The 17282-nt window shown below is 48.9% G+C and overlaps 2 protein-coding genes across 2 annotated transcripts; one reads left to right on the top strand and one right to left on the bottom strand.

The window, feature by feature from the left end:
- Window positions 1–3503: 3503 nt before the first annotated feature.
- On the top strand, window positions 3504–6050 carry crygn2 (crystallin, gamma N2). The gene is made up of 5 exons (XM_069667586.1): window positions 3504–3524; window positions 4329–4420; window positions 4658–4814; window positions 5418–5563; window positions 5915–6050. Exons 1-5 carry the CDS (start codon window positions 3504–3506, stop codon window positions 6048–6050), a joined length of 552 nt encoding a protein of 183 aa, XP_069523687.1.
- Window positions 6051–8570: 2520 nt separating this feature from the next.
- On the bottom strand, window positions 8571–17277 carry nub1 (negative regulator of ubiquitin-like proteins 1). Its single transcript, XM_069667581.1, has 15 exons — window positions 17183–17277; window positions 16258–16379; window positions 15493–15660; window positions 15092–15156; window positions 14940–15004; window positions 14645–14812; window positions 14423–14505; window positions 13956–14062; window positions 13158–13344; window positions 12564–12671; window positions 12257–12409; window positions 11728–11874; window positions 10559–10639; window positions 10111–10306; window positions 8571–9145 (listed from the first exon to the last, which is right to left on the bottom strand). Exons 2-15 carry the CDS (start codon window positions 16372–16374, stop codon window positions 9003–9005), a joined length of 1788 nt encoding a protein of 595 aa, XP_069523682.1. The 5' UTR covers window positions 16375–16379; window positions 17183–17277; the 3' UTR covers window positions 8571–9002.
- Between the last annotated feature and the right edge of the window lie 5 nt (window positions 17278–17282).

Raw genomic sequence — 17282 nt, 5'->3', positions numbered from 1 at the left:
TTGTGTCTTCATTCTGGATGTTCTGCATTGCTGCCTGATGAAGAGAGTCTGAGTGTAAACACTGATTTCCTTCTTCTCTCATCAGTTGGAGGTGATATCTGTCACTGATTCTGTCCGGAGAGGAGGAGCTGATGATCAGGGAGGTCTGAGCGGCAGCTGGTGTGTGGAGACGCTCTGACTGGGCCGTGTGACTGAGAGGAAGAGCGGAGAGGAGAGCTTCCTTTGATTCGTTTCATCACCACGTATTTCTCACTAACACTGGAGGTTGCTGCAACATGTTGATGTTTAACTCAACATTGCCCGTTCTTTCTTCTGATTGATAAGGAGTCGCTTGTGACCGACAGAAGCAGGTCGATACAAAGAGAACAAAGTCTTCATTTAATCAGCTTCAGCTTTTCACAGACAGATGGTGATGTCTGCATGTGTGCATGCATGAATATGTTATTAAAAATAAGCTAAATGAATAACCAGCTTTCAAATGTGTTCGTCACCATCAAAACAATCAACTGTCTTCATTCTTTCAGTGCAGAGTTTTTGTTCGATGCTGCAGGTTTGCACATCACTTGATTAAAACAGACATGAAGGCAACATGTCCAGAAATCCTGTTTGTGCTCCGGCTGCTTTTTATATCACAGATTTATTCTCTGACCGGAGAGGGTGAGGGTGAGGGTGAGGGTGAGTTTGGTCACTCGGACACCGGTCTCATCGGTCTCATCGCTCTCATCTTCATGCTTCTACAGTAAGACTTCAGAGAGTTGGCCGGGCAGCTTCATATGTGCGGCACATTTCATTCACTGAGGCAGTTCAGCTTCACAGAGTAATGAGATATTAAAGACACAGATGTACAGTTATAAAGAACAGGAGGAAAAGATTTAACATCCATTAAATAGCAAAGTGCAGACAAAGAGTGCAGAGTTAAAACAAATCATTGAAATAGTTTATAATAAGTTAGCAGCCGTCAGTGTGACGGATCATTTCAGTTCACACTTAAAGGCGGTCAGAGTCGAGGCTCGTCTAACACCATGTGGCAGATGATTCCAGGTCTGTGCTGCAAGAGAACAAAACGCTGCTTCACCGTGATTGGCTCTGACTCCTGGGACAGCCCGCAGGCGAGGCCTCAGACGACCTCAGGGTCCTGGATGGGTCATGGGTCATGTGTCACGAGCATATCAGAGGTGTAACAGCCTGTGTGAGGACGTTAGAACTGGAGTCCTGTGCTCGGATGTCTTTGGTCAGGACTCTTGCTGCACAGCTTGTTGAGAAAGCCCTGTGAACAGACAGACAGCTATAAGAGAGAGCGACTGCAGCTGAGAGCCGTCGCCCCGTCTGTCGCCCCGTCTGTCTCTCCGTGACCCAAAGACTCCGTCTGATCTCTGTGAAGTTAGAGAGTGGCCACATTCATTCAACAGCTTTGGTTACAGGTTACATTCAGGTAACAACCAACCCAGTGTGCCAACACAAGCTTACTGTCTGTGACTGCACGTGGTGTAGACCCACACAGAATAATACCTCTGTGGTGTACATGTGTGTTCTTGTTGATAACTGAGCAGAACAATGAATCTAAAATCTGAACTTAGTGATTCACTTCATCAGATCGGTGGAAGCAGTGGATCTGCTAACATGCTGTAAGCTGCTAAAAGCTCATTTACTCTCACCTGTTCTCGCTGCCTGACATCACATGACCAGCTTTAGGACAACCTTTGACCTGCTGAATTGGAGCCACCTTGGTCACATGACACCAGATGATTTATGAGCAGAGATCCTGGTTGTGTAGATTTGTCCTGTGACTGAACAGTGAGGCTCAGAGTGAGTCTCATGTTTCCCATGGTGTGACCACTCTCCAAGGCTTCATTCTTCTTCGCAGCATCACCCCCTTTGGAACAGACTGACTTCATGTACGAATGAGTGAAGAGCAGTGAAAGCGTGTGTAACGTGATCAGTGAGAGGTGACCTTACTGAACGACTCGTAGAAACCTGGAGGCTGTCTCTTACTGCTCGCTCACGACACATCGAACAGTTACTGTTCTCCAGGTTCATGTTGATGTCACCCAGTTTAAAATCAAAACTTAAAACGTCAGATACACGATTATTAAACATGAAAACTCTGCAGCAGAAATAAACATGTTTACAGCCTGGTACAAAAAACAGTTTGGGTCTCTATAGCTCATTTCTCTCTTCATGACAACTGTACGGGGAGAATCTTTATACAGCTCACCTGTTTACATTATATTAAGGCTTACAGTGATGCAGCATTAGGGGCGTGGCCTCTTTGAGTGACAGCTGGGAGCTGCTAGCTGTCTGCTAGGTGTCCCCTCAGCTAACTCAGTCACTGAACGTAACCTCTGGGCCGTGTTTGTGCTGTTGGAGCCTTTTGGAGATTTGTTCATGTAAATATCAGACAGATAATCTGTGTGTGCGCTTTATTGGACGAACAGACCGTCCAACACGTCTCACACACTGTTGATACACTCTTTATTTTATTGGTATGTTAGCACTGATTGGCAGCTCTGTGTGTGTGCTCACCGTACCTGCTCGTTAGCTCGTTCACTGTTCGTCATACAGTGATGTCATTGTGGCGGCCCATGCAGGGAGTCAGGACTGCAGAGACGACGGGGGGCCGGAGTGATGAGAAGAGCGGTTCTTCTGACTCGGTCAGAAGGCGCTCTCTGAGTACGCCACGCTCCTCGAGCTCCAGCAAAAAGACGTAAAATAAAAACTCTGGACTTTACTCTCTGGAGTCGCAGTGAGCTGAATGTTTGCAGTCTTCATGCGACTCGGCTGATCACAGCTGGTGAACAAAGAGGAGCACTAGGGTTAGCATTTAGCAGCTTCAGAGAGAGAATCCCCTCTGGAGGTGGTGGAGACCAAACACAGAGCTAATGATGGTGCTGCTGGACCTGCAGGACGTGGACACCAGCAACTGTTTGCTAACGAGGTAAGTTTGTCAGTGTTGTGTTAACGTTCATTCTGCTGTTTTGAGCCGAGGTGAATGAGACCATTTGCTCTGCTCTGGAGACAGGAAGTATCTTTTATGACCTGAGTTCAAACTGTCACTTTTAGCAGCTGGAGCTCTTCAGCAGTGGAGGGGGAGGGGCTCGTTTAGTGTTCGTCTCTTTGTCTGTAAGATGTGTGTCTGAACGTGTGTGAATGTTGTGTCTGTACTCAGACACTCTGACATCCTTTCAGCCCGCCTCTATAGAAGCTCGGCATGTGCAGTATCATCGACCCTGCAAAGCTCAGGCCAAGCACATTCTATTGAGTCAGAACACACACACACACACACACACACACACACAGCAGAATCAGCAGAGACATCAGGATGAAGGGAAAGCGTCGAGGCAGCAGAAACCTTTAAGGCCTCGTCTTTTGTCCGGCCGGCCGGGACCTCGCCCTCGCTCGCCCCTCGCTCGCCCCCCTGCCGTATATATTGGGGTGTCCAACTTTTTCTCTGTTACACTGTGTGTGTGGTTGTGGGCCAGATTGGACAACATCCAGTGGGCAAAATGTCACAGTACTCTGGAAAGGTGAGTAACACGGCGGCAGCAGCTTCTCGTGGATCCTTTGGAGGTTAAATCGTGGCCGCAGCAGAGGTCAGAGATCACCGGCGTGCTGTCAGAGACGGCCACAGAAACCCCAGGCTCTAAAAGAGAGTCTGTGCTCGGGACAGATTTCACGAGTTTAGGTCAAATTCAGATGTAAACATCTGAGTGACGCTGCACTGCGCTGACAGTTAGCACAGAGTTTAAATCTCTGGGTTTCTGAATGGAGTCTGGTGAGATGATGTTGCTGCTGCAGCCGCAGCAAAGCCTCAATCATCTGCAGGTTTTATTTATCCCTCACAAAGTTTATAGTGAGGAGGAGATGATTGACAGTCTCCAGGATGTTTGGCTCAGCTTGTGCATAAAGTCCTGTTCTGATCCTTCCATGGAAACACAGCTCGGTGTGGTTTGCTGAAGTGAACAGGTCGTTGTGGCTCTTGCTGCTTGTTGCTGAGCTGATTGTTTAAGCGCTTTAATAATGAGAGTTCATCTCTCAGGTTCACGGTAAGATGAGTCTCCAACATGGCGATGAAGGTGTGACTCGTCTGTATTTTCTGACTGACCGGCTTCAGGTTAAAGAGTCTCTCTGTAATCTTCTGCTGGGCGTGTTGACAGCTGCTCAGCGGCACACCTTTTATTTACACTCAGCAGACCTCCTACGACATCTGACGTTACATGCAGTCACATAATAAAGCTTCACTGTTTATCACTGACGACTAACCCCCCCCAGCCTCGGGGGGACAACGTGTTCGATGCTGACAGATTCATGATGTTCATCTCTTCCTGCAGATTACCTTCTACGAGGGGAAATGCTTCACCGGCAGGAAGCTGGAGGTCAGAGGTGACTGTGATAACTTCCAGGACCGCGGCTTCATGAACAGGTGACCCCGTCCTCTTCAACCTGACGACTTTTCTGCTCTGATAGAAGTTGAAAGACACCGGGACACGTTGAGGAGTTACTTCCATACGATGATCACATGTTATTTACAGATCATTTCAGTGTTCGCTGAGCTCCTGATTGATCTGTTAAATCCTCCTGTTGTTTTCCACATTAAACGCCTCCTTACAGAGGCATCAATGTGAAGTTGTATTGATGCACTCACTCTGTGTCCTCTCAGGGTGAACTCTATCCGTGTGGAGAGCGGAGCCTGGATATGCTTCGACCACCCCGACTTCAAGGGCCAGCAGTACATCCTGGAGCACGGAGAGTACCCAGAATTCCAGAGGTGGAACTCCCACAACGACCACATGGGATCCTGCAAGCCCATCCGCATGGTAAACCTGCTGAGCGGGTTTCTGTCCTTAAATCTTTAGCCTCCATCTCTTTGTTCGGTTCGTGAGCAGATTGTTTGTCACTTCACGTTTGTTCACGGTGTCATGAACCAGATCAATGGATCCAATGAAGAACTGTTTGATAGATTGAATCCTCACTCATGAAACCGAGCACACTCCAACTGTTAGTTTCGTGCTTCCAAGCGGACGAAGCTTTAAGATGTTACGATGGTTTTTTTTGTAGGTTTTGCACCTTTTTCTTTTTTCTAAATCTCTGGTTCTTTGCAGAATGCAGGAATCAAACTTTGCAGAGGTCCAGGGTTCATGTAAAGTTTGAAAAAGTCTGTTTTCTGTTGCTTTAGCGAGAACGAGCACAACAGTCTGGGCCCTGTACACAGGAAGCCCCGGCCACTGGGAGCTGGCTCTGCATGGGGACACATTAACTGATCAGACTCAGAGACATGGAGTCCCAGCTCGACGGGAGAAAACTTTTACACATCAGATAATGTTGAAAAGGTTTGTCCTCGGAAGGAACCACTTCTCTTTTGAATCCTGACTCTCTCCGTGTTTTCTCTCTGTCCTCCTCTCCTTCCGTCCATCCGTCAGCACGGAGAGCACTACCGCATCGAGCTGTTCGAGGCCTGTAACTTCTCCGGCCAGTGTGTGGAGATCTGCGAGGACGTCCCCTTCCTGCAGAGCCGCGGACTCTCCAAGAACTGCATCAACTCCGTCAAGGTCTACGGAGACGGCGCGTGAGTTCCACACACAGCTTTACTGATGTTTCTGTGTCCTCCATCGACTCAGCGGTCCAGTGCTAGATATCAAGACTGATCAGATCTACTGTTCCTGCTCCTCAGAGGACGAACCAGATGATTTGACTCTTCTTTGATCAGGACAAAGTGACCCACATGTAGAATAATCACTGTCTAACAGCCAGGTCATTACCATGTTCAACCTCTGGACTGTTCATGGGACCAAACAATTGTGTGTTCTGACATTAAAGACAGAACAAGGCAGCAGAATCTGTTTTAGCCCTGAAACCACGTTTAACACGTTTATTAAAGCAGTTGTTCGTCCGTCTTGTTTCTTGTCTCCACCGTCAGCTGGGTGATGTACGAGGAGCCAAACTTCCGCGGCCGCATGTACATCGTGGAGCGTGGAGACTACTGCAGCCATAACGAGTGGCAGGCCCAGAACCCCAACATCCAGTCCATCCGCAGGGTCGTCAACTACTTCTAAAGCTCCCCCTCTGACCCCCCGACTCCCCCTCACCTCTGACCTGTACCTCCTCTGTGATCATGTACAATAAAGAAACCCAGACTGAGATAAGAAAGCAGGTTTTTTATCAAACACTGTGTGTGTGTGTTGTTTTGTTAGAGATGAGTCGGCGGGCCGACTCACCTGAAGGCTCTCGTTCTTTAGAGACGTTCTGCTCAGTGAGGAGGAGGCGTGATGAGGGTCAGTTGCCAAAGGATGAACCCTTTCTATTGGATGTGACAGACAGTGGGTGTGTCCTCAGGGTGAAAACAGACCTCAGCCATCACTGAGCCAGCTTACAACTTCAGCTGATAAAGAAGTGCCGCTTTGAGATGTGGGCGGGGCTAGTCACTACAGTCACATCTGATTGGCTGTATTTACGGAGCCAGGAAAGGAAAGGGACCATAGAGACATCTGATCCTAACGTGTCAGGACCATAGACTGTATAAATAATGCCAGAGCCGGCTAATCCAGAGACGGGCAAAGAGGCGGAGCACGACCGAGCTACAGCCTATGGCTGAGCTCTATGGGCGGGCCGCATGAATCAGCCAGCTACGGCTATGAAGCTAGGCTATATGCTCCTCAGCGTAGCTAGCAGTTATTATCCATAGACTGTATAAATGATGAATGAGCTGGTTTGACTTTCCCAGGAGGAGATTCTGTCGGTGACTGACTGCAGGTGTTTAGTTATCAGACTAAAGAAGAAGCGGACTCGCTGCTCGCTCGCCCGGTGAGAGAGCGGCGAGCCGACACGTAACGGGAAACTGAAAAGAACCGGTCTCTTCATCACTGCAGTCCGCTGTAATCTCTTTAACTCCTGACTCCTGTTTACTGGCCAACGATTAAATAAATGTTTGATAAACACTGCACAGGCTAACAAGCAGCTAAAGGTAGCACAGTATACCTGCTACTTAGTGCGAAAAATATTTCAATACAGTAACACTAACATTTAACTCACCATAAAGCTGGAGCTCAGACTTCTTGCACAGCCATAAAGTTCCATAAATCCCACAGAGAGATTATTTGTCCAAACGTTGAATGAAAAAATCCCCAAAAGTCTCCAACAACACAAACAGGTGAAGTTAAACTCAGTGTCTGTGTCTGTGTTGACGTCCAGCAGACAGCCAGCAGGATCCACCTGTCAATCAAGTGATCCGGCCCCTATGATTTAAGGCTTAATATAATTAAAACGGATGTGTTATAAGAAAATTCACCCCCCGTACAGTTATCCTGAACAATAAAATCAGCTATCTATAACAAAACCGTTTTTTGTACCAGGCTGTGAACATGTTTATTTCTGCTGTAATGTTATTTCTTGTTTTCTGGAGCCTCAAGTGGCCACTCGAGGAACTGTAGTTTTTTGCACTTCCGCATTGGCTTCATTTTTGCCGCTTGGTCAGGACACATACATGAGCGTTTACTCATCGTACTCACCAGCTCAGCTCCTGCTACTCACCTGCACAACTTGTCTCTCCATCTCTTTCCTCTCAGTGTCATAGGGCCGACATTAAAGGGACAGTGTGGCTATTTTCAGTGGTGCTGTACACGAGGCAACAACAAACATGAACCTTAGACACTCATAGAGAGTCCTGCATGTGAAAACACAAAGTAAGCGTTTGCGTTATCCTCCAGCTGTCCGTGTTTCACAGCCCGACAGAGGAAACAGTTCATGATTAATTGTTAACATTAATTGTATTTATATAGCACCTTTAAAAACAACAGTTACAGAGCGCTTTGACAAACAGCTGATCATGAACACAGTAGGTAACAAAAGAACGCAAACATCATGGCTGATACTACACCGAATTATTTCTTCTAACGCATAAAAAAGGGAAAGAAAGAAGAGGAGCGTAGCTGGTATGTGTAGACAATAAAGACAGTTTGACGTTAAATAGCCAAAGTTTTGACTGAAGTCTGGTATGCTCGTCTATCCATGCCCCTGTGTGTTATGTTATCAGGGCTCTGTTATATTAATAGTAATTATTGAGGCACTACCTAACATGTCATTCTAAAAACAAAAAAGTGAGGTAGTGAAGTTAAAGTCATCCTCTATGTGTTCACAAGAAGGTTAGCGGCAAGCTAGCAGTTACCTATTACAGCTATAAGCAACACGTGTACCTCGGTGACATGGCATGACGGGCTTTATCGCTGGGTAAAGTAAGGTCACTGTCGTAAAAGAAGCTGTAACAAAATAACAGTGACCATGCTGCCGGCTAAATCATCATACCTGTGTGCACGCGGCCCTGCAGTCTCATGCCCTTTTATGGGCATTACAGACTCCAGCAACTAATGAGGACGGTGGAGTTTCTCAGTTTGAGAACACGTCATGAATCGGACTCAGAATATTTAGTGCGTGTAGACGTGGTCGGTGCGTGATGACAGTGATGGACAAACAGAGAACAGCTGGCAGTGAGAGGAAGTCAGTCAGAGTGTGTTGATATGTCGCCTCGTCTCGACGTACAGACGGAGCGTTACATCATCACCATGAACCAGACAGACACATCAACCTTCATCTTGTTTATTGGCTCCGCCCACATGAGACAATCAACTCTGACATGAAATAAATGTAAATAAAAACTGATTAACGACCTGCCTCCATGACACAAACACAAAACGTACTGTTGTCAGAACAACAACAAAACGGTTTCCTGAACACAAACAGGTGCCTTTGGTTTGTTCCAAAGGTAACACATCAGAAAAAGTCGTCTTCACAACCAATGATTGAACAGTTTTAACAACTTAAACTGCAGACAGGTCAGTGTGAACGAGAATCTATGAGCTCCGCTGAATTATTGCTGAGGAGGCACACTGCAGTGTTCATGTTCTGGTTTAACTTATGGCTGAAAATAACATTCACTGCTTTAAATGGCTAACAGAGGAAGTAAAGCACTCTGCCTGTGTGTGTGTGTGTGTGTGTGTGTGTGTGTGTGTGTGTCACACAGTGTGTGTGGGCCCTCGGCTCAGGTAGGTCTTCATGTTGGCGATGAGCTGGCTCTCCTCCTCCAGCGTCAGGTCGAGGTAGTCCTCCTCGTGGCGAGAGATGTCCTCCAACACCTCGTTCACCAGCTCGCTGTCGGCTGAGACCACAGGAGGAGAAACACGGGTTACCTCCTCAGAGGGTTCTTTACTCTCGCAGACCAACAACACGTCAGTGCGTCTCTACATACTTCCTGACTTCCTGTCTGTGGCTCTCAGCTCTGAGCACATTGGTTCCTAACGCTTTAGAAACCCGTCACATTAGAAACTCTCACGTGTGAAACAGCTGCAGTCCTAGCTCGAGGTTTGAAACTGACTTTGGTGTGAAAGTTCCTCCTCGTCGCTTTGGTCTGATGACAACCGAAGACTTCAAAGCTGCTGAAACACGACAAAGTTATTTAAACTAGGCCTGCTGTGATCTTTGTTAGCTGAAGCTAAGCTATGCTAGGCCTGCTGTGATCTTTGTTAGCTGAAGCTAAGCTATGCTAGGCCTGCTGTGATCTAGCTGAAGCTAAGCTATGCTAGGCCTGTTGTGATCTTTGTTAGCTGAAGCTAAGCTATGCCAGACCTGCTATGATCTAGCTGAAGCTAAGCTATGCTAGGCCTGCTGTGATCTTTGTTAGCTGTAGCTAAGCTATGCTAGGCCTGCTGTGATCTTTGTTAGCTGAAGCTAAGCTATGCTAGGCCTGCTGTGATCTAGCTGAAGCTAAGCTATGCTAGGCCTGCTGTGATCTAGCTGAAGCTAAGCTATGCTAGGCCTGCTGTGATCTTTGTTAGCTTAAATGATGATCTGACCTGCTAATTCAGTTTGAGACCGTTTCCTCTTTGGCAGACAGGGGGTGCTAACATAGCTAGCTGCAGGTGTTTTGTTAGCATTTGTTAGCATGTGAGCTCGTGGATGCATACTGTGATTTTAGTCTGCATGTGTTACATGAATGAATCACTCTGATACTAAAGAGAGAGCGGGACGTTTCTCCTGAATGAGATCAAGTGAAGACTGAACTCCCCTGAAGTCTCACACAGATACAGTGTAACTACACGTCACCTGGATTCAGGTGTGTCTTACCTGTGGAGTTGGAGGAGGTGCTGGGCTCCTCAGAGGAGGGGGAGGGGGAGGAGGAGGATGGTGGGGACGCAGAGAGGAGCTCCGGGGAGAGGACTCCCTGATTGTCCAGCAGCAGCTGAGTGGCTGATTGGACGTCTCCACCCGTCAGTCTAAGAGCTGCCTCAGACGCCTCCCTGTCAAACCCCAGGTACAACAGCTGCAGGGACACAGAGGGGGCGGGGCTACTGTCAACAAACCAGAAACACCTGCAGGAGAACCGACCTGCATCGGTTCTGACTTATTTTACCTGCTAGAACCCCCAGAACAACAACGTGTCAGGTTACACGCCTTTAAATTCTGTTTGCCCTCTGGGAGTAAAAACACCTGTACCACCTGTGAGGGGGCGTCTTCGCCTGACTCTGTGGAATGAAACACAGTCACTTCAGACATGAACACCAGGAGGTCGTACCTGCTCCACCCTCTCCGGACTGCCCGCCCCCTCTGTGTTGTTATTGGTCATCTGAGACGCTTGGCTGGAGTCCAGGAGGATCTGAGGACAGACAGACAGGCTCAGAGGGACAGACAGGCTCAGAGGGATGGACAGACAGGCTCAGAGGGACAGACAGGCTAAGAGGGACAGACAGAAAGGCTCAGAGGGACAGACAGACAGACAGGCTCAGAGGGACAGACAGACAGACAGACAGACAGGCTCAGAGGGACGGACAGGCTCAGAGGGACAGACAGACAGACAGACACGCTCAGAGGGACAGACAGACAGACAGGCTCAGAGGGACAGACAGACAGACAGACACGCTCAGAGGGACAGACAGACAGACAGACACGCTCAGAGGGACAGACAGACAGACACGCTCAGAGGGACGGACAGACAGGCTCAGAGGGACAGACAGACAGGCTCAGAGGGACAGACAGGCTCAGAGGGACGGACAGACAGGCTCAGAGGGACAGACAGACAGACAGGCTCAGAGGGACAGACAGAAAGGCTCAGAGGGACAGACAGACAGACAGGCTCAGAGGGACAGACAGACAGACAGACAGACAGACAGACAGACAGACAGACAGGCTCAGAGAGACAGACAGACAGACAGGCTCAGAGGGACAGACAGACAGACAGGCTCAGAGGGACAGACAGACAGGCTCAGAGGGACGGACAGGCTCAGAGGGACAGACAGACAGGCTCAGAGGGACAGACAGACAGACAGACACGCTCAGAGGGACAGACAGACAGGCTCAGAGGGACAGACAGACAGACAGGCTCAGAGGGACAGACAGAAACTCTCAGAGGGACAGACAGACAGACAGGCTCAGAGAGACAGACAGACAGGCTCAGAGGGACAGACAGACAGGCTCAGAGGGACAGACAGGCTCAGAGGGACAGACAGACAGGCTCAGAGGGACAGACAGAAACTCTCAGAGGGACAGACAGACGGGCTCAAAGGGACAGACAGACAGGCTCAGAGGGACAGACAGGCTCAGAGGGACAGACAGACAGGCTCAGAGGGACAGACAGGCTCAGAGGGACGGACAGGCTCAGAGGGACAGACAGACAGGCTCAGAGGGACAGACAGAAACTCTCAGAGGGACAGACAGACGGGCTCAGAGGGACAGACAGGTACTGACTCCGTAAGCTTTGTCCACGTCTCCGTCGGCGTGGTGCAGAGCTCTGGCGGCGTCTCTCCGGGAGAAGCCGAGCTCGGTGAGGGTGGAGATGACCTCCATCCTCCTGCTCCTCCTCTGCCTCTCCCTCTGCCTCAGCTCCTCTCGCTCCTGATCAACACACACAAGCACAGCGCTGACTCCTGTGTGTCTCCTCCTACAGCTCCTCCACGCTTTCTGAAAATGTGTCCACTTGTTGTCCTCACTGTACTTGTGTGTCCATATGCTGCAAACTCCGCCCCTTTTATATGACACGCCCCTGTTAGATCAGGACTCTGTGGGTGGAGTCACGAGGTGATAACCAGGTGGAGTGTGAGGCTCAGTGAAGCCAGGTAACCCAAAGACATCGTGGATACAATGAAGTCGTTCTACAGTAAAGACCTCTGGGGTGACCAGTTATTGTTGAGTGTGTGTGTGTGTGTGTGTGTGTGTGTGTGTGCGTGTGTGCGTGTGCGCGTGTGCGCGTGTGTGTGCGTGTGTGTGTGTGTGTCACCTGTCTCTGGTTGCTGATGTGGATGGCGGCCTCCTGCAGGTCTCCCTGACAGGCTCTGAGGCCGAGCCGAGCTTCTCTCTCCGTGAAACCCAGCGCCATCAGCTGTGCCATTTTCTCAGAGTCCGGACACAGTCGGCTGTACAGAGACTCCACCTGACACACACACACACACGCACACGCACACACACACACACACACACACACAGTTAACAAGACAAATTAAAGTTATTAATCATGAATTAATCGTTGATATAAGTGATGACGTTTAAACATCCAGCAGCAGAGGCGGCAGGACAGGAGGACTTACTTTGGTCAGCTGGTGTCGGGCCTGAGCGTCGTTTCCCTCGAGGAAGGACAGGAGACTCTGCAGGAGGTACAGCCGGAGAAACAACACCTGCTCTCTGCCTGTGTTACCCTGGCATCACACACACACACGCACGCACACACACACACACACACATTAATAATAATAACACATTAAACAAGTAGAAAGGGACTCCATAAATTACAAAAAGGAAACGTATAAAAACATTTCTTTTGTCCCAGTGTCCCTGAACGCAGCACAGTCCCAGCACGTCTCTGCTGGATTCATTGTCTTTATAGATGGAATATTTCCTGAACACGTCTTTCAGAATGAATTCCTCGTACGTGTGATCCTCCTAAATAAAAACCGGTCCGTGTGTGCTCCCGTCATGTCTGCTGCTGTGGAATCACAGCCAGTGTTTGTTAACTCAGAGTATTTAACAAGTCACTGTGAAGCAGAACTCTCCTCTGTGTGCGTTTCTTCACTGTCTCACACTTTCTGATTGAATTTCCTTTGGTTGTGGCCGGTCGGACAGGCCGGGACATTTGAACCTGTGTGTGTGTGTGTGTGTGCGTGTGTGCGTGTGTGCCGCCTCACCTTGATCATGAGCAGCCTCTGTTGCTGCTCTCCGTAACACTGCAGGAAACAGTCCTCGGCTCTCTGCAGTCGACTCTTCCCGTCGTCCAGACAGGACAGAGCCTCCAGAGCTCGGTAACACCACACGATGTCCAGCTGCAGGACGGCGAAGTTATCCACCGAGCCGAGCAGAGCCGAGCCGCACTTACTGCACACACACACACACACACACACACAGACAGGCACAAGGTGTTCACGCTGACTGAGTTGAGTTGTGCTCAGTCCTGATATGTTGCTCCGACCGACGTCCACAAGAGAGAACGGTCATCAGTAACTGGTTGGTGCAGGTTACGCCGTCCATGTTGCTCATGTGAGATCAGAGAGCATAGCACCATTGAGCCCTGGCATTATATGGTCGATGTTTTTACCTGCAGAATAAAGTAACTGGAAGCTCCCTGGTCTGTGGATGCTCCGAGCTAACTGGCTACCCCTGAGCCCCGGCTAACTAGCCCTGCTGCTAGCTCTCTCTCCACCTACACCAGCAGTGTTACACTGTGTCTGTGCTCATCTCCTGGAGTATCTTCAGGTGCTTCATGTCCTCCAGTCTGATCAGCCTGAAGCTGCTGCTGTTTATATTCCTGTAAGTTTAGACAGGGATGGGTACCGAGACCCGGTATTAAACGGGCCCCGCGGCTGAATTATGAAATACCGCAGTATTGATAAATGCCCGACGTTAACGATACCCATCCCTGAGTGAGACACAGTAAGCCGGTGTGAGCAGTGTAAGTGTGTAAGGAGTGTAAGGTGTGATGTTTGTACCTGAACTGTTGGTCGGCCTGCAGCAGGTGACACAGGGCGTTCTCAAACTGCTTCTTCTTCATCAGAGAGCGACCTTTCTCATGGAAACCCATAGCCAGGATCAGGGCCTGACGACACACACACACAAATGTTCACGCCATGTTCACGTCATGTTCACGTCATGTTCACGTCATGTTCACGCCATGTTCACGCCATGTTCACGCCATGTTCACGTCATGTTCACGTCATGTTCACGCCATGTTCACGCCATGTTCACGCCATGTTCACGTCATGTTCACGTCATGTTCACGCCATGTTCACGCCATGTTCACGCCATGTTCACGCCATGTTCACGTCATGTTCACGCCATGTTCACGTCATGTTCACGCCATGTTCACGTCATGTTCACGTCATGTTCACGCCATGTTCACGTCATGTTCACGCCATGTTCACGCCATGTTCACGTCATGTTCACGTCATGTTCACACCTTCTTCTCCGTGTGCGGGATCTTCAGCGGGTTTCCTCTCTGGTCAGCGATCTCCAGGAAAGGAGTGGTGTCTTCACTGCCGTCTGAAAACAGAGTCACAGCGAGACGAGGATTACAGCTACAGCAGGGACTCGCATGTTGAGGCAGACAGACAAGCAGACAGGCAGACAGGCAGACAGACAGGCAGACAGACAGACAGACAGGCAGACAGGCAGACTGCACCTCTCTCTGACAGGATCTGGAAACCTTTCTGGGTCCTCTGGATGCTCTCGTTCTGGTTCTTCTTCTTCTCCTCGTCCTCGCTCAGCTGTTGCTTCCACTCGGCGTCGCTCACCTTCAGCACCATCATCTTGCTGTGGTTCTTCACACCCTGCTCGTCCAGACGCTGGTCTGAAATGTGGACGAATAGTGTTACTGTTTGAAACACAGAATGGTCCTCTAAAGACAACACGTCCCGTCAGTGCTTCTGCTCCTTTGTTAATGACTTTGTTAATGACCTGCATCGCTCTGGACTCACCTACACACAGAGTTTTCCCGTTGAGGATCAGTTTGATGTGTTTCAGTCCGAACTCATCTGCAATCCTGCAGCAGGAAAACAAACGCTCTCAACATCAACATCACGTGTGTGTGTGTGTGTGTGTGTGTGTGTGTGTGTGTGTGTGTGTGTACCTGTCCACCACCTCCTGAACCAACACGTCCAGCCTCGTCTCCAGGTGGTTCTTTGTCTTTGGATCCTGAATAAAACAAATAGATTACCTGTCATCTATCACTTCCTGTTTCAGGCGTGTTTACATCATTTACTCAATCTGTCTGTGGTTCACTCAGCAGGACATTCACGACCACTCGTGTTTGCATGTTCTCCCCGTGCTCCACGCATGCACGGGGAGAACATGCAGACTCCACACAGAAAGGCCCCCTACGTCTGAACCGGAATTCAAACCAGGAACCTTCTAGCAGTGAGGCGACAGAGCTAACCACTGCACCACCGTGCCGCCGGAGCCTGAACAGAATCCCAAAAACAACTTTTGCACCACTTTGACAAGCGGGCGGGTGAGCGGCCGTGTCTCCACCTTCTTGCTGTCTCTGGGCAGCAGCAGCTCCAGCGTGGCCACGTTAGTCTGCCTGAACGTCACGTTTCCTTTCCCTCTCTTCACCGCCTGCACTCGGATCGACTCCAGAGCGCCCCCTACCTCCTGCACCGGCAGGCACATTAGAGGGGCGTAGCGCTCGGCCAGCTCCTGAGAGTCACAGCAAAAGTCAGACAGACGAGCAGGGAGAGAAAAAAACCTGTTATACACTTATTATAGATACTCCTTAAAGGATGTCACTTCCTTCTGTTCTTGTGACTTGTACTTGATTCCTCAATAATACAGTTGAACAGTAACGAGTACAAACGTGACTATTTCAACAAAGAGTAAGTTATCAGAGACAACATGTGTCTGCAGGAAGCTGTTGTTCTTATTTAATGTGTCTTTTTCTTTGGTCTGTGAGCAGTCCTGCAAACCAAGTTTATGTGTGCGCCATTATTCACTTACATTCTTCTTCACATGAAACTCTGTTTAAAAAGGAGGAGAATTCAAGTTCAAGTTGTTTCAGGGTCTAAACCTTCCAGTAGATGTGTTCATCCTGCAGCAGTGAAACAGGCTGTAATGGCTACAACATAATCCTTGATGGGTCAAAGGTCGTCCACTAAAAGTTCTTGTAGTTTCCACTGACAGGCTCAGATTGTTATTCTAAGTGTGTGACAACATGACAGAAAGGATCCCTACAGAGGAGCTGTTACTTTAACATGACATCAGTCTGATCTGATGGTACTTCCTCCTCCTCATGCTGACCTGCATGTGCTGCTGCCCTGGCTGGTTGTTGTCGTCGGTGTACGGAGGGTTCCACAGCTGGATCTTCTCCTGCTTCAGCCACGTCTTCAGCTTCGCCTCCATGTTCTGCTCCGCCATCGTCTCTGAGGACAACCGGGGACAGGACACACGCGGGGGGAGGTAAGAAAGTGAAAGCTGCCTGCGGAGTTCCCCGGCTGGGTGGAGCTCAGTGAAACATTAAAGGTTCCCCCAGAGCGTCAGCAGGAACACATCACGAGCCTTACAGAGGCCAAAGCACACCAACATAATGTGAACTACTGATGGAAAATTACTCATCACATTACAGTGGTTTCAGGCAGAGTCAAAAGAAAACCCAGTCAGTTGCATTATGGGAAATGTAGGACGCAGTGTTAGTAGAACTTAGGGGACTAAAAGTGGGAATGTCATGAACTCTGCTGCACAGCACTATGGCGTTACCTTTTTAATCTCCGTTTGGACAGGAGGAAAACTTTACAATTAGAACATCAATTTTTGACCTTGACGTCCACAGCTGAAGATTTAAACAGCTTGAACCACAAACTGTCTGATATCTCATTTATTTTCAAAATCAGATAGCTAGCCAAATTGTTTTCTGTTACTCTGGTGTTCCCTCACAGTGAGTAATAGTAATTCATGTATTAAACAGAGAAACCTAGCATGGCTGCTACACAGTTACTTTAATTGTTGCTCGCTGACATTTAACTTAACGTGTAAAAAGAGAAATCAACGACTTAAGCCTCAGTGAGGCTCTTCTGTCTGATTTTAAAGGCTAATAAAGGCGAATATTTGGTGACACTAACGTTACAGCTGGGCTAGCTGACGTTACTCATCATGTTTTCAGAGCTTTTTCTCGCTTTATATTTCTTATATCCGCCACCAGACGCTGTCCAATCTTTCTGTAACTTACCTTTATGTTAAAGGACACGCTGACAGTGAGCTCCTCAGGCAGAATTATGAGTTCAATCCGCGCTAACAGTCCGCTTCCTCCTCTCGATGATGTTGTTTTT

The sequence above is a fragment of the Semicossyphus pulcher genome, unplaced genomic scaffold (assembly GCF_022749685.1).
Source record: "Semicossyphus pulcher isolate SPU_LCO1_2020_fin unplaced genomic scaffold, fSemPul1.0.p SCAF_18, whole genome shotgun sequence".
Lineage (NCBI taxonomy): Eukaryota > Metazoa > Chordata > Actinopteri > Labriformes > Labridae > Semicossyphus > Semicossyphus pulcher.
Note: the sequence above shows the minus strand (reverse complement) of the source record. Positions and strands in the feature narration are given on the sequence as shown.

Excerpts from the sequence above, each read along its gene's own strand:
- nub1 (XM_069667581.1), bottom strand. The coding sequence starts at position 16,374 with ATGGCGGAGCAGAACATGGAGGCGAAGCTGAAGACGTGGCTGAAGCAG. Across the intron at positions 15,157-15,492 it reads TGCCCAGAGACAGCAAGAAG|GATCCAAAGACAAAGAACCA; the intron begins GTGGAGACACGG and ends TGTTTTATTCAG. Across the intron at positions 11,875-12,256 it reads ACATCAGCAACCAGAGACAG|GAGCGAGAGGAGCTGAGGCA; the intron begins GTGACACACACA and ends TGTGTTGATCAG.
- crygn2 (XM_069667586.1), top strand. The coding sequence starts at position 3,504 with ATGTCACAGTACTCTGGAAAG. Across the intron at positions 4,421-4,657 it reads GACCGCGGCTTCATGAACAG|GGTGAACTCTATCCGTGTGG; the intron begins GTGACCCCGTCC and ends GTGTCCTCTCAG. Across the intron at positions 4,815-5,417 it reads CCTGCAAGCCCATCCGCATG|CACGGAGAGCACTACCGCAT; the intron begins GTAAACCTGCTG and ends TCCATCCGTCAG.